The 13,533-nt window shown below is 53.0% G+C and overlaps 1 protein-coding gene and 1 long non-coding RNA gene across 2 annotated transcripts; both read left to right on the forward strand.

Moving 5' to 3' along the window:
• The first annotated feature begins 4,801 nt into the window (after positions 1–4,801).
• Positions 4,802–6,062, forward strand: LOC109731930 (transcription elongation factor 1 homolog). The gene has a single exon (XM_040393581.1). It carries the CDS (start codon positions 4,802–4,804, stop codon positions 5,138–5,140), a length of 339 nt encoding a protein of 112 aa, XP_040249515.1. The 3' UTR covers positions 5,141–6,062.
• Positions 6,063–6,213: 151 nt separating this feature from the next.
• On the forward strand, positions 6,214–9,577 carry LOC120966990 (uncharacterized). The gene is made up of 3 exons (XR_005761040.3): positions 6,214–6,542; positions 7,683–7,799; positions 9,263–9,577. It is a non-coding gene; the product is annotated as an uncharacterized lncRNA (long non-coding RNA).
• Positions 9,578–13,533: the final 3,956 nt, after the last annotated feature.

Here is a 13,533-nt window from a genome sequence, read left to right on the forward strand (position 1 = left end):
CTCCAACAAGACTGCGGTATTCAGTAGCATCATTAGGTGAAAGAGGGTCTCCATCAAGAGTAGACAACCGATCAGTGGCAGACATCGGAGTACTGGCAGGTTTACACTTCAGCATGCCGGCACGACGCAACAAGTCCAGAGAATACTTCTTCTGAGTAAGAGTTAACCCAGCAGAAGAGCGTGAAACCTCCAGTCCAAGGAAGAAGCGCAGAGCACCTAGATCCTTGACAGCAAAATCACCACTCAAAGCAGCCATTAGACGATCTGCAGCAGCATCTGAGGAGCTGATGACTATGATATCGTCAACATAGACCAGTAAATACATCGTAACCTCAGGTCGCTGAAGAAGAAACAGCGATGTGTCAGCAGTGGAGGGAATAAACCCAAGCACGCGCAGAACATAGCCGAGACGTGCATGCCATGCACGGGGAGCCTGCTTGAGCCCATAGAGCACCTTAACAAGACGACAGAGATGGTGAGGATGTGCAGAATCCACAAACCCTGGCGGCTGACGCATATAAACCTCCTCCTCCAGGACGCCATGCAAGAAAGCATTCTGCACATCAAGTTGACGAAGAAACCATCCTCAAGTAACAACAAGAGACAGCAGCAAACGAATGGTAGTGGGCTTGATAACTGGACTGAATGTGTCTTCATAATCAAGACCATACCTCTGTTTGAAACCCTTAGCAACTAGCCTTGCTTTGTAGTTTTCAATGGAGCCATCAGCATGTCTCTTGACTTTAAACACCCATTTAGAATCAATGATGTTGATCCCAGATACTGGAGGAACAAGCTGCCAAGTGTCATTCTTCAGCAACGCCTGAAACTCCTATTCCATCGCGGCACGCCAGTGAGGAATGCTCAGTGCAGCCTGAAAGTGGCGAGGCTCAGCAGTAGGATCCTCAGCAGCATGAGCCATGCAAGTGGCGAGCCACGCGACAGTCCCATCGGTACGGATCTTTGGCTGGAAAACCCCTGTCTGGCTGCGTGTGCGAGGTCGAGGAGCAGCAGCAGGTGGTTGCAACGCCGGGCTCGACGCAGGCGACGACAGAGGCGATGCCGAGCCACCCGGACTCGCGCCAGAGCCTGCTGGCACCGGAGAGACAGGCGGTGTTGGGCCCTGCGAGGCCGGCCCATCAGGAGCCGGAGCCGGCTCAGGCGAGGCAGTCCCTGGGCGAGGCGAGGAAGCGGCCGGCCCAGGAGAGGCCACCACCGAGGCAGGCGCGGGGGACGCCCGCGAGGCAGGCGCGTGGGACGCCCGCGAGGTAGGCGAGGGCGATGCCCGCGAGGCGGCTGCGGGTGCAGCTCCCGCGGGTTGATGGGTGCCGCCCGGTATGCATGCCCCATGCATGAGATCGACGTCCAGATCCGGGGCATCCGTCGATTCCTGTTCCTCAAGGAGCTCAAGACGAGCACCACGTCCAACACCTGTAACATGGTTAGGAAGCAACACAGGAGCATTTGCAACATCCACAAATTGATCAGGCGAAGGTGTAGTAGAATAAACGTCTGGCAGAGGGGTGATAGGGTTGTTCGGAAGAGCATGAAAGGGGAACACATTCTCATCAAATACAACGTCACGAGAAATGTAGACGCGATTGGTGGGAACATGTAGGCATTTGTACCCTTTGTGAAGGGAACTATACCCAAGGAAAACACACTTTTTTGACCGAAACTCTAGCTTATGTTTGTTATACGGACGCAAATGAGGCCAACATGCACACCCGAAGACTTTGAGAAAGGTGTAGTCTGGGATTTCATTGAGCAAGAGTTCAAGTGGAGTTTTCATATTCAGTAGTCGTGAGGGCAGCCTATTAATCAAAAAACAGGCAGTGGAGAAAGCATCACTCTGCAACCTAAAAGGAACGGAGGCATGAGCTAATAAAGTAATGCCAGTTTCTACAAGATGACGATGCTTACGTTCAGCTGTCCCATTCTGCTGATGTGTATGAGGACAAGACACACGATGTGTGATCCCAAGTTTGTTAAAAAACGAGTTGAGGTTGTAATATTCACCCCCACAGTCGGTTTGAACATGAATAATTTTCTGGCTAAGGAGACGCTCGACATGTGCTTGAAACTGTATAAAAACATCAAACACATCAGACGTTTTCTTAATAAGATAAAGCCAAGTAAACCGACTATAAGCATCAATGAAACTGACATAATAATTGTGGCCACTGACAGACGTTTGGGCATGACCCCATACATCAGAAAACACAAGCTCAAGAGGATGTTTCACAACACGACTAGACTCTGAAAACGGAAGTTGATGACTCTTGCCCTGCTGACAGGCATCACAAATAGTTTCAGCAGTTTTATTTGACACAACTGGTAGTTCATGGCGATGCAACACATGACGAACTATAGGAGCAGCAGGATGACCAAGGCGCACATGCCAATGCGTAGATGACACACGAACACCGCTGAACGCCTGAGGAGAAAACTACATAGGAGGTGCGGTTGGCGCATCAAGTGCGTACAAGCCACCGCGAAGACGACCGCTAAGCAGAATGGCCCTCGTGTCCCAATCCTTGATAAAGAAACGAAAAGGGTGAAACTCAGCAAGGACATTATTATCATGAGTAAGTTGTGGAACAGACAACAAACTACGCGAAGCAGTGGGAATACGAAGAACATTAGAAAGATGCAGTTTTCCGGAATTGTGTGCAAGAAGTGATGCCTGACCAACATGGGAGATGCGCATACCTGCTCCATTGGCGGTGTGCACCTGATCATGGCCACGATATGGCTCCTGAGTGGAGAGCTTGCCCATGTCGTTGGTGAGATGGTTCGTAGCTCCCGTGTCCATGTACCATGTAGGGTCAATAGAGTAAGACGGAGTGCGGCCATGATCATGACTCGTCACCACGGCGGCGGCCTGCTTGTCGTTCCCTTTGCCATTGTTGCCGAGGCCCAGAAAGTCTTGCTTGTAGCGACGATGACAGCGTGAGGCAATGTGGCGCTCAATGCCACACAGCTGGCAGGCCTGCGGAGCACCGCAAGAAGAACAACACGCCACCGGCCGGTTACCGCCCGTGATGGTCGGAGCATTGCCCCGCGAGGCCGGTTGTGAAGACGGCGCCGGTCTGCCACCTGAAGATGATGACCGCGGGGGTTTGCCACGAGTCGCGACATTGGCGGAGGCGAAACCGGGGGAGACGCGGCTTGCCTTAAAGTGCTGTTCACGACCAAGGAGTCGTGCATAGAGCTCACGAGGTGGGAGCGGATCATCACGGCCATGCACATTCTCAACGAGATTGTCATAATCATCATTAAGCCCGTTAAGCACGAAGGTGGTGAACTCCTCATCCTGCAGCGACTGGCCAACTGAGGCCAACGTGTCGGCGAGACCCTACATCTTGTTGAAGTAGTCCGTGATGCTGAGGTCACCAAGCTTAGTCTCACCCAGCTCGGTGTGTATAGAGTGAGCACGCGCCTGAGACTGAGAGGCGAAGCTGGTGTGAAGCGCCGCCCACGCCTCCCGGAACGTAGCGGCGAAGATGACCAGCGACGAGACGCTCGGGGTGAGCGAGGACTGGATGGCGGAGAGGATGGCCTGATCCTGAGCCACCCATGTGTGATACGCCGGGTGATGAGGGGGCGGACACGGGATGGATCCGTCAACGTAGCCCTCCAGATAACGGCTCCGCAGAAGAGGCAGCACCTGGGCACGCCAGGACAAGTAGTTGTCCGACGCGAGCTTCACCGGCAGCAGATGCGAGAAGTAAAACGGCGACGGCACCGTGGCCGGATCAGCGTGAGCGTGCGGCGGTGCATACAGACCCATCGACGGGACCGCCCCGGGATGCGCAGCAGGCACCGAGTAGGGCGGGTAGGATCCAGGGGAACCAGCCACCAAGGGGCTGTAGGATGTCGCGACCAAAGCCCCATACTGCGAGGCAGCCGCAGCCTCTTGTGGCTGCTAAGATGGCGCCGGGTAGGGTTGGAGCGGCGTCGAGTAGGGGTTCGGCGGGGGCGCCGGGTAGGGTTGGGGCGGCGCCGGGTAGGGGTTCGTCGGCGGCGCACCGTAGTGGTGCGGCGGAGGCGCACCGTAGGGTGGCGGCGGGGCGCCGTAGGGTTGCTGTGGGGGCGGCGCACCGTAGTGCGGCGCCAGCCAGGACGACGATGGCGGCGGCCCAATCAGCGCAGAGACGCCGCCGGCAGGAAGATCAGCACTAGAGGGCACCGCAACCCTCGGCGAGGCAGCGCGATCGCCTTGAACACCCGATCCGATCGGGGACCTGGGCGACGGAGGAGCACCGTAGGCCATCGCAAGAGGCCGCGAGGCGAGGAACGGTGACACAGGAGCAAGGGCCGGCACCGCGGCGGCGGGAGCGGCGACAGAGGTCGGCGCGACGGCGGCGGTGGCGGCGGCGGCAGCGGAAGACATCGTAACCTAATCTGATACCATGTAAAACATAAGATTTGGCAACTGCTCGACACCTCAAGGGGGTGCGGCTATCTCATTATATATAAATATCAAAGGATACAATATACAAGGTGTATATACAAATCTACCTATAAACAAGTCTACCTATACAGATACAGTCTAACAATCGGAACGCCGGTGCCCTGCCTCAGTGGTGTCGCCGGGTTGAAGAGTGAGGAAGAAAGGGTGATTACCTGGAAGTGCAGGCGGCGTCAACGAGGCGGGGATCGATGGCGACGGCGGGTTGAGAGAGACTAGGATTGGAGCACATCCCACGTCCGAATTAGTACTTGGCCCTTGCCGACGGCACTGCAAATGCGAGATGCAAATCTAGCCACACGGCGATAGAGTAGATCCTAAAAAGCCATGGGCAAGCGGAAGTCGGCGAGGTCCAAGGCGGCGCCGCGGAAGAAGGTGGAGAAGCTGGAGACGGCCTTCTGCAGCCACGCCGCCGCCGTCGAGTGCACCATCGAGCTCGACATCAAGATCGCCACCGCGTCGTGCTACGTCTGCCTGGAGAGCTACTCCACCGTGCCGGACGCCCTCACCGAGCCCATCGACGTCTACAGCGAGTGGATCGACGAGTGCGAGCGCGTCAACGAGGGCGTACGACGTCGCGCCAGGATGATGCGTGGTCGCCATCCTGCGCTTTGTAAGCTTTTCCGCTGTACTTGCGCGGCCAATGTGCGGCGGCGGTTCAGATAGCTACGTACGAAAATCCATGGGTGCAACAATTAATTAATGATGATCGATCCATGACTTTGGTTGCACAGCTGAAATTTCGTGGCAAATGTATGGTTCGTACATGCAGGAGGCAGCGACCAGTACTAAGAAATGTCCGAGAAAGGGTTTTCCCCCGCTTTGTATTACAAAGCAACCACCACGATACAGCGAACGATAAGTGCTGGGGCGGAAACAGCACGGTCACGCCCAAAAGAAAAGGAAGAGAAAACAAAAAAAGAAACAAATGCCAAGAGCGGCGGATCAACGAAAAAACAAAGAAGCCCCGCGACCACTGCGCCCACCGGAGAACTCCCACCAAGCTCCACGACTCCGGAATGCCGGCACCAAGCAACACCTCCAAGAAGGGATGCGACGACGATGACGTTGCTGCGAAGGGTTTCCCCTGGTACGCGGCGAGGGGATAGGAAGGGTCGCCCCGACGCCCTCCAGGAAGTGTAACATCCCCAGATCTTAACCCTGTCATTAAGCTAATTAAGTTGCCCTGTCATCATGATCACTAAGCTAATCTGCCACTTGTCCAAAATCAAAGTCAGTTTCCAATTCAAATTTCATGTCAACTAAATATTTCTTCAAATTGCAGAACTAAAATGTTCATAATATTTAGAATAATCCAGAAGCAAGTGTCAAAATATAATTAATATTAATTGAATTACTTAAATGACTCAAACATCCTGAAACCACCTCAAAACAGTAATAAAAAGTGCCAAGTCTTTTATTAAAATTTCTTATGGAACTACAAGTTGCCCAAACCACTTTCTAGTGTTAGCTAATATTGCATGTTAATATTTGAACCCAGTCCCACATTTTAAAAATGTCTTTTAGTAGCTTAAATAAATGCAAACAGTGGCTAAAAGAAATAACAGAAAAGAAAAACAAAAAGTAATGAAAGGACCTACTGTGCACTTACCTGTATAGGCCCAGAGACGGCCCAGCCCACCCCACCTACCTTTCTCCCTCCGTGTCGATGCCCCTGTGGCCGCCGCGCGCGCTCCGGCCAGACGACGACACCGCGACGCCGCGGCCAGCGAGGGGATAAGGACTCCCCCTCGTTCTTCCCCCCTGGCCTCTCTCCTCACTCTCCCCCTCGTCTCCCTCGCTCGGCTCCCTCTCCTTCCCCATTTCCCTAGCCCACCGCCGACGCGTCGTCGTCACCACTGCGGCCACCGGCGGCCCCGAACGCCGTGGCCGTGTCCAGGAGGTTCGCTGAGCTCCGCCACCTCGTCTGCGACTCCGAATCAGAGCCGGGAGCCGCTTCACCCTCGCCTACGTCGTCTTCTTGTTCCTCGGGCCGGCGAGATCGCCGCGAACGCCCCGTCAACTCCGGCGCCTCCCCGAGCACGCTGAGCTACTGCGCGACCTCGCTGTGAGCTCCTCTCCTTCTCCCCTCACTCCCCTGCTTATTTCCGTGCTCGCAGCCGCCGGCCTCGACATGGCCGTGCCCATTACCGAAAACGAGCTCGCCGCCGTGACCACCGTAGTCCGAGCTCGCGTCCGAGCTCGTGGTGGAGCTCATGGAGCTCGTAGGCGCCTAACGCCGCTCCCCGCGTCGCTTGTTATACCCCATTTCGCCGTAGCCGCCAGCACCCGAATTCCGGCGTCCGCCACGGTCGACACCGCCGCCGATTTAGGTCACCTCCGGCGAAACCTTTGCCACCCCACGACGCGCGCGAGCGCCAGCTTCCGAACGCAAGTGGAATCGTGCGATTTGGTGTGCTGTGGCGAAAATTCGAGCCTCTCCGGCGAGCCAGCCGCCGCGGAGCGCTCGCCGGCGCGTTCCGGCGACCTCTCCGACGTGGCAAGTGGTGGCGTCCACCCGTAGACGCTGACAGCGGGCCCCGCAGCGCGTTTGACTTTGTTGACCGGGTCAATGCGCAGCACTGTTCATCCCCTGTTACTGACCAGTGCGCCCGTGCGTTAATTAAACTAATTAAGTTTTAAAATTAATCTATTAATTAACATAGACACTGACATGTGGGGCCCACATCCTTAATTAGCTGCTGATAGTTTAATTGATTCTCTATTAAGCCCTGAGTCACTGACCAGTTGGTCCCACTGGGCCCACAGGTCAGATTTGACCAGTGAACGCCTCCTGTTGGCCGCTGATGCCATGCCCACGTCATGCTGACGTCATTTCCCTTTTCGGGTCAACTCTGTTAATATAAAAAAATCGAGAAAATGCTTTAATTTTTGAAAAATTATATAAAATAAACCGTAACTCCGATGGAAAAACTTTATACATGAAAGTTGCTCAGAACGATGAGACGAATCCAAATGCGCTCTCCGTTTATCTGTCTCATGCCTCTAACTACCTGAACATGCAACCATACCCCTCCATTTCATCTGTCCGGAAAGGCCAAACTTCGGGAAAACATTCCCGGATGTTCTCCTCCTTCACCGGTGTCATGTAGCACTACGATAGGCCACCTCTAGCATCGCGTATCGTATTGTCATGCATTTGTTGCTATGTATTTATTTGTTTCTTCCCCCTCTTCTCTCTCGGTAGACAACGACGTCGACGTAGCTCCCGAGGTCGACGCTGCTCAGGAGCCAGACGACGCAGTTGACGACCTTGCCCTTGCCGCCGAGCAGACAGGCAAGCACCCCCATTTTGAGCATTCCGGTATCGCCCATTCTCTTCTCTCTCATGCTTGCACTAGAATCGCTGCTGCTACTGCTTTACCTATTCTGATGCATAGCATGTTTATTGTAACCTGCTGTTACCTACTGCTTATCCTAAACTGCTTAGTTTAGGTTGGGTAGAGCCTGATGAGAGATCCACTTGTCCCAACTGACCCGCTGGACTCTCTGAAGACCCGTGCAACGGGATCGAAGATCAGACCCGGGCACCGCACGTCACTTCCCCCTAAGTTGCTCGACACTAATGGGTTACCGTCACGTGCCGAGGGTGACTCCTCTTCAGCACGTTTGATGTTAACCTTGTAGGTTATCTAGTCGGTCGTGGTAAGCGAGGGTGAATCCTCCTACACCACCCCCCGATAGCGACGCCATCTTGCAACTTCTCAAGTGTGGACTTCGAGGGTGAATCCTCTTCCGTTCACCTTGACGACAACATCAGGTGGAATTCCGTCGAGGGTGACTCCTCAGGGTTCCCCTTGGTGTCAGACACACAGTTACATTGGTTACTGAGACTTGACATTAAACCATGATACTAAAGACGGGTCGGCCCTGAGGGGTACCCGCGCGAGCTGATATGCGAAGTGATGTGGAGATGGGTTGACCTGAGAGGTGCCCGCGAGATAATGACGAGGCGTGGCCGGGCATTCTTAGCCCTTGCCACAAGTCCTCGAGACGGGGCGACGGGGTCACATCGATCGTGAGTCTCTGCTCGTTACCGCGCGCTCCTAATCCACGAGCGGTTTCGATATTTGATCCGAGGGGCCTCTGGCCCGATAGCACTAACCATCACGTGGGCATAGTATGGGCGTTCTGCGTCGTATACTTCAACCGGAGCTTAATTGACGTCAGCGAGGAGCGGCCCGTTTTGGATTGGACTGGGAACGCAACTGCACTTGTATAAGGGGTTGCTAGGTTTGCTTCCAAAACATCCTCGCGGCATATTGTTTGGCCGAGGGCGGGCATGACCCAGTAAAGTGTGTCCGGCCGGAGTTAAGCAAGCGTGGTGGGTAAGTTGGTGCACCCCTGCAGGGAAGAATCTTCTATCGATAGCCTGTCCTACGGTAACGGACACTCGGAGTTGTATCCCGTTCGGTACAACTAGAACTTGATGATGTGATGAGAAATGGATACTAGGGCTCTGGGATTGCTTTCTCGCAGGGAGTCGAGAAAGGATCTCAGGCCGAGGTTGATGATACTACCACTACTTTACATTATGTTACTCTACTCTCTTCTATGCTGCAAGACTGAAGATGCTGAAGATGCCGGTCTTCGATAGGACTAGGTTTTCCCCCTCTATTCTGGCATTTCTGCAGCTCAGTCCACATATACAGCCCTTCCTTGAAAATGTTGCATTTATAGTGTAGATCCTTGCTTGTTGAGTACTTCGGATGAGTACTCACGTTTGCTTTACTTTCTTTTTCCCCCATATTCTTTCGATGCCGACAGACGACGGAGCCCCTGAGACTGCCGCCCCAGTCGACGACTACGGCTACTACTACTACCCTCCCGACGAGTACTTCTACGAGGAGCCGACGGACGACCAGGAGTAGGATCGGAGGGTCCAGGGCAGGAGGCCTTCGCCTTTCGATCGTAGCTTTTATTTTACCCCGCCTTCTAAAGGCTTATCTCTCTCTCTATGTAATAGTCTGTACTCAGATTCTGATGCTTCCGCTGACGCTTGTATGCCATCGAGCTTATGTATTCGAGCCCTCGAGGCCCTGGCTTGTAATATAAAGCTTGTATGACTTTATTTATGTTTTAGAGTTGTGTTGTGATATCTTCAAGTGAGTCCTAGGCTTGATCGTGTGCATTTGCGTGTATGGTTAGTGCACGATTAAGCCGGGGTCGTCACAGGAAGGACTGACGACACCCGCAAGCGCCGCCACGCCGGTGTGGGCCAAGCCGACAGGGATTTCTCCCGATCCCAACCCACCCCTCAGGCGCTCCGGAGCGCGCCATCAAACCGACCACCACCCTGCGCCAACACGGACTTGAAGCTTCGACGCCGTCTCACCACGGCACCACGAAGTAGGGTCTGCACAACAATGAGGAGGAGCCGGGACTAGGGCAGCAGCACCGTCGGTACGCGGGAGGGCGCAATCTCCACCGTCAACGACGGTAACCGACCGGACGCAATAGCAGGGGCAAACCAAACCCGTGGGCACACAGGTCCGGCCGGGCGCTCAAATGCTCGTAAAGCCCCCGCCTTCGCGCTGCAGAAGACGTGCCAACGGCGCATCTGTCCGCCGTCCGAGCCGATCCACCTCATCACCGCGCAGAGAGCAGCGAGGCAACACCAAGACCGGCCCGCTAGGACCCAGATGGGGCCCATAGGGCCCAGATCTAGGTTGGGATCGCGCCGCCGGCCGACCTGCGCCATCCCGCCGCCCCGCCGCCAAAGGGCGTCGCCACCACCGCAACAGGTCGCCGCCAGCCGCCACCAGGCCGCTGGGCCGCCGTAGGCCAAGGAACACCGCCGCCGGAAACGCCGCCCGAGCCGAGAATCCGCGCCGGGGAAGAGCAGGGGGCCGCCACCGCCAGCCAGGCCACGGCGTCGAGCGGGCAGCGCCCGACCGCACCGGCCGGCGGCAGCGGCAGGAAGAGGAGATACGGGGCGGACTAGGCGGCGCGGTAGGGGAGCTGCCTCGGTCGCCCCGCTCGGGGGGCGACGCGGGGGGGGGGGGGGGGTACGGGGAGGAGGAGGGGAGGGGGAGTGGGGCGGGGGAGGCGCTGGGGCGCCCGCGCCGGCGGCCGGCGGCGGCGAGGGGAAACCCTAGCGGGAGGACGAGAGGAGCGGGACCAGTAGTACTACCTTACCGATCCGCTGTAATCCAGTACTAAGAAAGGTCCCAGCAACCTCGCAAGCTCCGCAGGCGAAGGGACTAAACCCAACTCTAACCGATCCCCTAAAAAGCTACTAGTTAGAGAAGTAAAAATCTAGTTTTTACTCCTCTAACCAAGACCTATCCGATCTTCTAAACCCATAGATAGAAGAGTATAAAATTTACTCCACCGCTTATCCGGCGAGTAAATTTACTCCACCGTTCGGCCTTGGAGTAAAACTCCCCACGCCTCCTCTGCCTCTTCTTCTCCCCAATCCCCGCCGTCGGCGAATCCCCTGCCGTTCCTGCACCCCCACCGTTGCCGCCATGACCGGATCCCGTGGCCGCCGGTCCTTGCCGTCCATCCGCAGCGCGGATCCGCGCCACCATGAGCACAGTGCATGCGCGTCCTCAAGCCGCCGCCGCCGCGACGCTGTGGCCCCATCAGACCGGCTTCCCCGATCTCCCCGCGCCGTCACGGTCACATAGGAAGTACCTCGCGTCCGGCAGCGGGTGTGGGGGACGTGGGTGGCCGAAATCATCAATTGGAAAACCCACAAAAAGCGTTGGCTTGGATCGGCTAGAGTTGCTCTAATAGGTCGAAGGCTCGGCTATGCTTCAACTGGTCCACTACAACTGAAGGCCGGGGCCGGGGGCGTGAGGAAATTCCTTGCGCGATGCTATCCTTACATAACACCTCTACAATCTTACGCACTACATCTCAAAAAAAAAAAATCTTACGCACTAGTACAATCCAATGAGGGTTATTCCCATGTCTAGCTCGAGGTGGTTACTGTCCCTCTCTAAGTTTTTGTAAAAGTAGGGTTTCTGAAATTTCTTTACCCTTACCTATACTAATTTTGTATGAGCAAAGCTATTCCTATGTAAATATTCTACAAAAAGTTTTACGTAACAGTTCAAGTGGATGACGGTTAATTATTGAAACCAATGATGCAGTTACCAACTTAAGAGAACTAGTAATCGTGCATTTGCCACGCACGTCTAATTCAATAGCATATTGGGGAGCTTTAAAATATCGTCTTCCACTCCGATTACTCTTCCCTTTCACTAAACATATGTTGCCTAAGGTTTGTCCTTTCCAGAATACGAGTGAAGTCATGTGCATGTATGATGGTGGTCACTTTGCATCAAATGCAGACCTGCACCGGTGGCCTCATTTCATTAAGGGGTGGTTTACATGCTGATCGAGAGTTATGTCTGTCGAACTAACCTTATTACTTTGGTTACCAATTTTCCAACTTCTATAGAAGATATTTGGAGGGCATTAGAAATTAATATTGATTTGAGGGTGCACATCGCCTCTTCCTTCAGTTGATGTACAATAGCATTGTTCGTGGCTCATTTGGATTGTTAGGGAGGCCATGGATACGCTTATCTTAAGACTGCGCTAAACGAAATAGTTGAGCAGCGCCATGCATATGATAACATAGGGCAAATCAGGATAGTCAAAGTTGAGTTATTAATGAGTAGCAGTGTCAGGGTGTATCATAGGCCAATTTAGAAATAGATTGGGCAGTTCTGCCCATATCCAAGCCCCACGCTATGCAGCAAGAAGTCAATTTCAGATATTCTGACTAGCCTTGTGTTGATAGGTGCATGATATCGATCAACTATTCGGTTAGATTATCCTCAGCCTCCCTAGCTAGAAAGTCAAAATTGGCCAAACAGTGCTGATGTACATCAACCTCAAGTGATGTGCACCCTCCAGATTAATATTAATTTCTGAGGCCCTCCAAATATCTACCATAAATATTGTAGAAAAATGGCAATGAAAGTATAAGAGGCCAATTCAACTGGCATTGCTCTCCAGTAGCACGCAAACCACCCCATAATGAATGAATGGGCAGAGATAACAAACATTTGCTAACTGTTTTGGCACTCCTCCACCCCCTGAATAGCATCCAAACTCTCATATATGTATGCCATACTGGCCACACCATTGGCTCTTTGCTTTATTTTAGCAATGGTTGCTGCCACCATAAAGTTTGTTAGCATATTAGGGTGCCCATACCATCAGGAACACAATAGGAACATAACCATATGACGCGAAGGTTTAAAAAGTACACACCATGACGCCTTGCATTGCCACTAACACCACTTATTTTCAAATTTAATCTTACAAAAAGTGGTTTGATCAACATCTCCATAGAAATTTAGAGGCAGAGGAATCTAGGGCGTGTTCTCTGTTGCTGCCTCATATAGTAAAAAATGATCAACCCATTGCAAGGCCATCTCCCCCACCGTCACTATCAATCTTCCTCCGGCATATAGAGGAATATGCAAAAAAGAGTGCAGTTGCCACTTGATCTTGTAAGCAAAAATCGAGGACATATTCATCATAAACACGTCGTGATATTGGGATACCCATATAATCCTATAGGGTTAAAGGTGTAAAACCATCTCTCTCTCTGGCTTGTCACCAAGGTGTGGCTTTCTGAATTCCAGAAGGAGTCACCAAGGTGTGACCTTCTGAATTTTAGATTGATAAAAATGCCTGGATTAATGGACATTTTCGTGTGACTTCATACAATTCCAGGATGTCTTGTGTAATCCTAGCACATCCTAAAATGCTTCTGTCACACTTGGAGAACAAATGAACGTGCATATATTAGTAGATTATCACAACGAGATATCTCGGCCTTAAGCGGAGCTACACTATTGTGTAACCAAGCATTTAGGATATTTTACTCTTGTTTAATAAAGTTATAAAGCAGTTGGTCAATAAATGGATGAATGCTATGTGGATTGTATTGAGTACTAACTTCTTTACAACTTGCTTTAAAAAAGACAACTTACACAAGTTGATCATGAAAGGAAATAGTATAAAACCAAGAAATGTTTAAAAGAAAATACTAGCTCAAAATTAGTTCTCTT

This window comes from Aegilops tauschii, chromosome 1 (assembly GCF_002575655.3).
Source record: "Aegilops tauschii subsp. strangulata cultivar AL8/78 chromosome 1, Aet v6.0, whole genome shotgun sequence".
In the NCBI taxonomy this organism is placed as follows: domain Eukaryota; kingdom Viridiplantae; phylum Streptophyta; class Magnoliopsida; order Poales; family Poaceae; genus Aegilops; species Aegilops tauschii.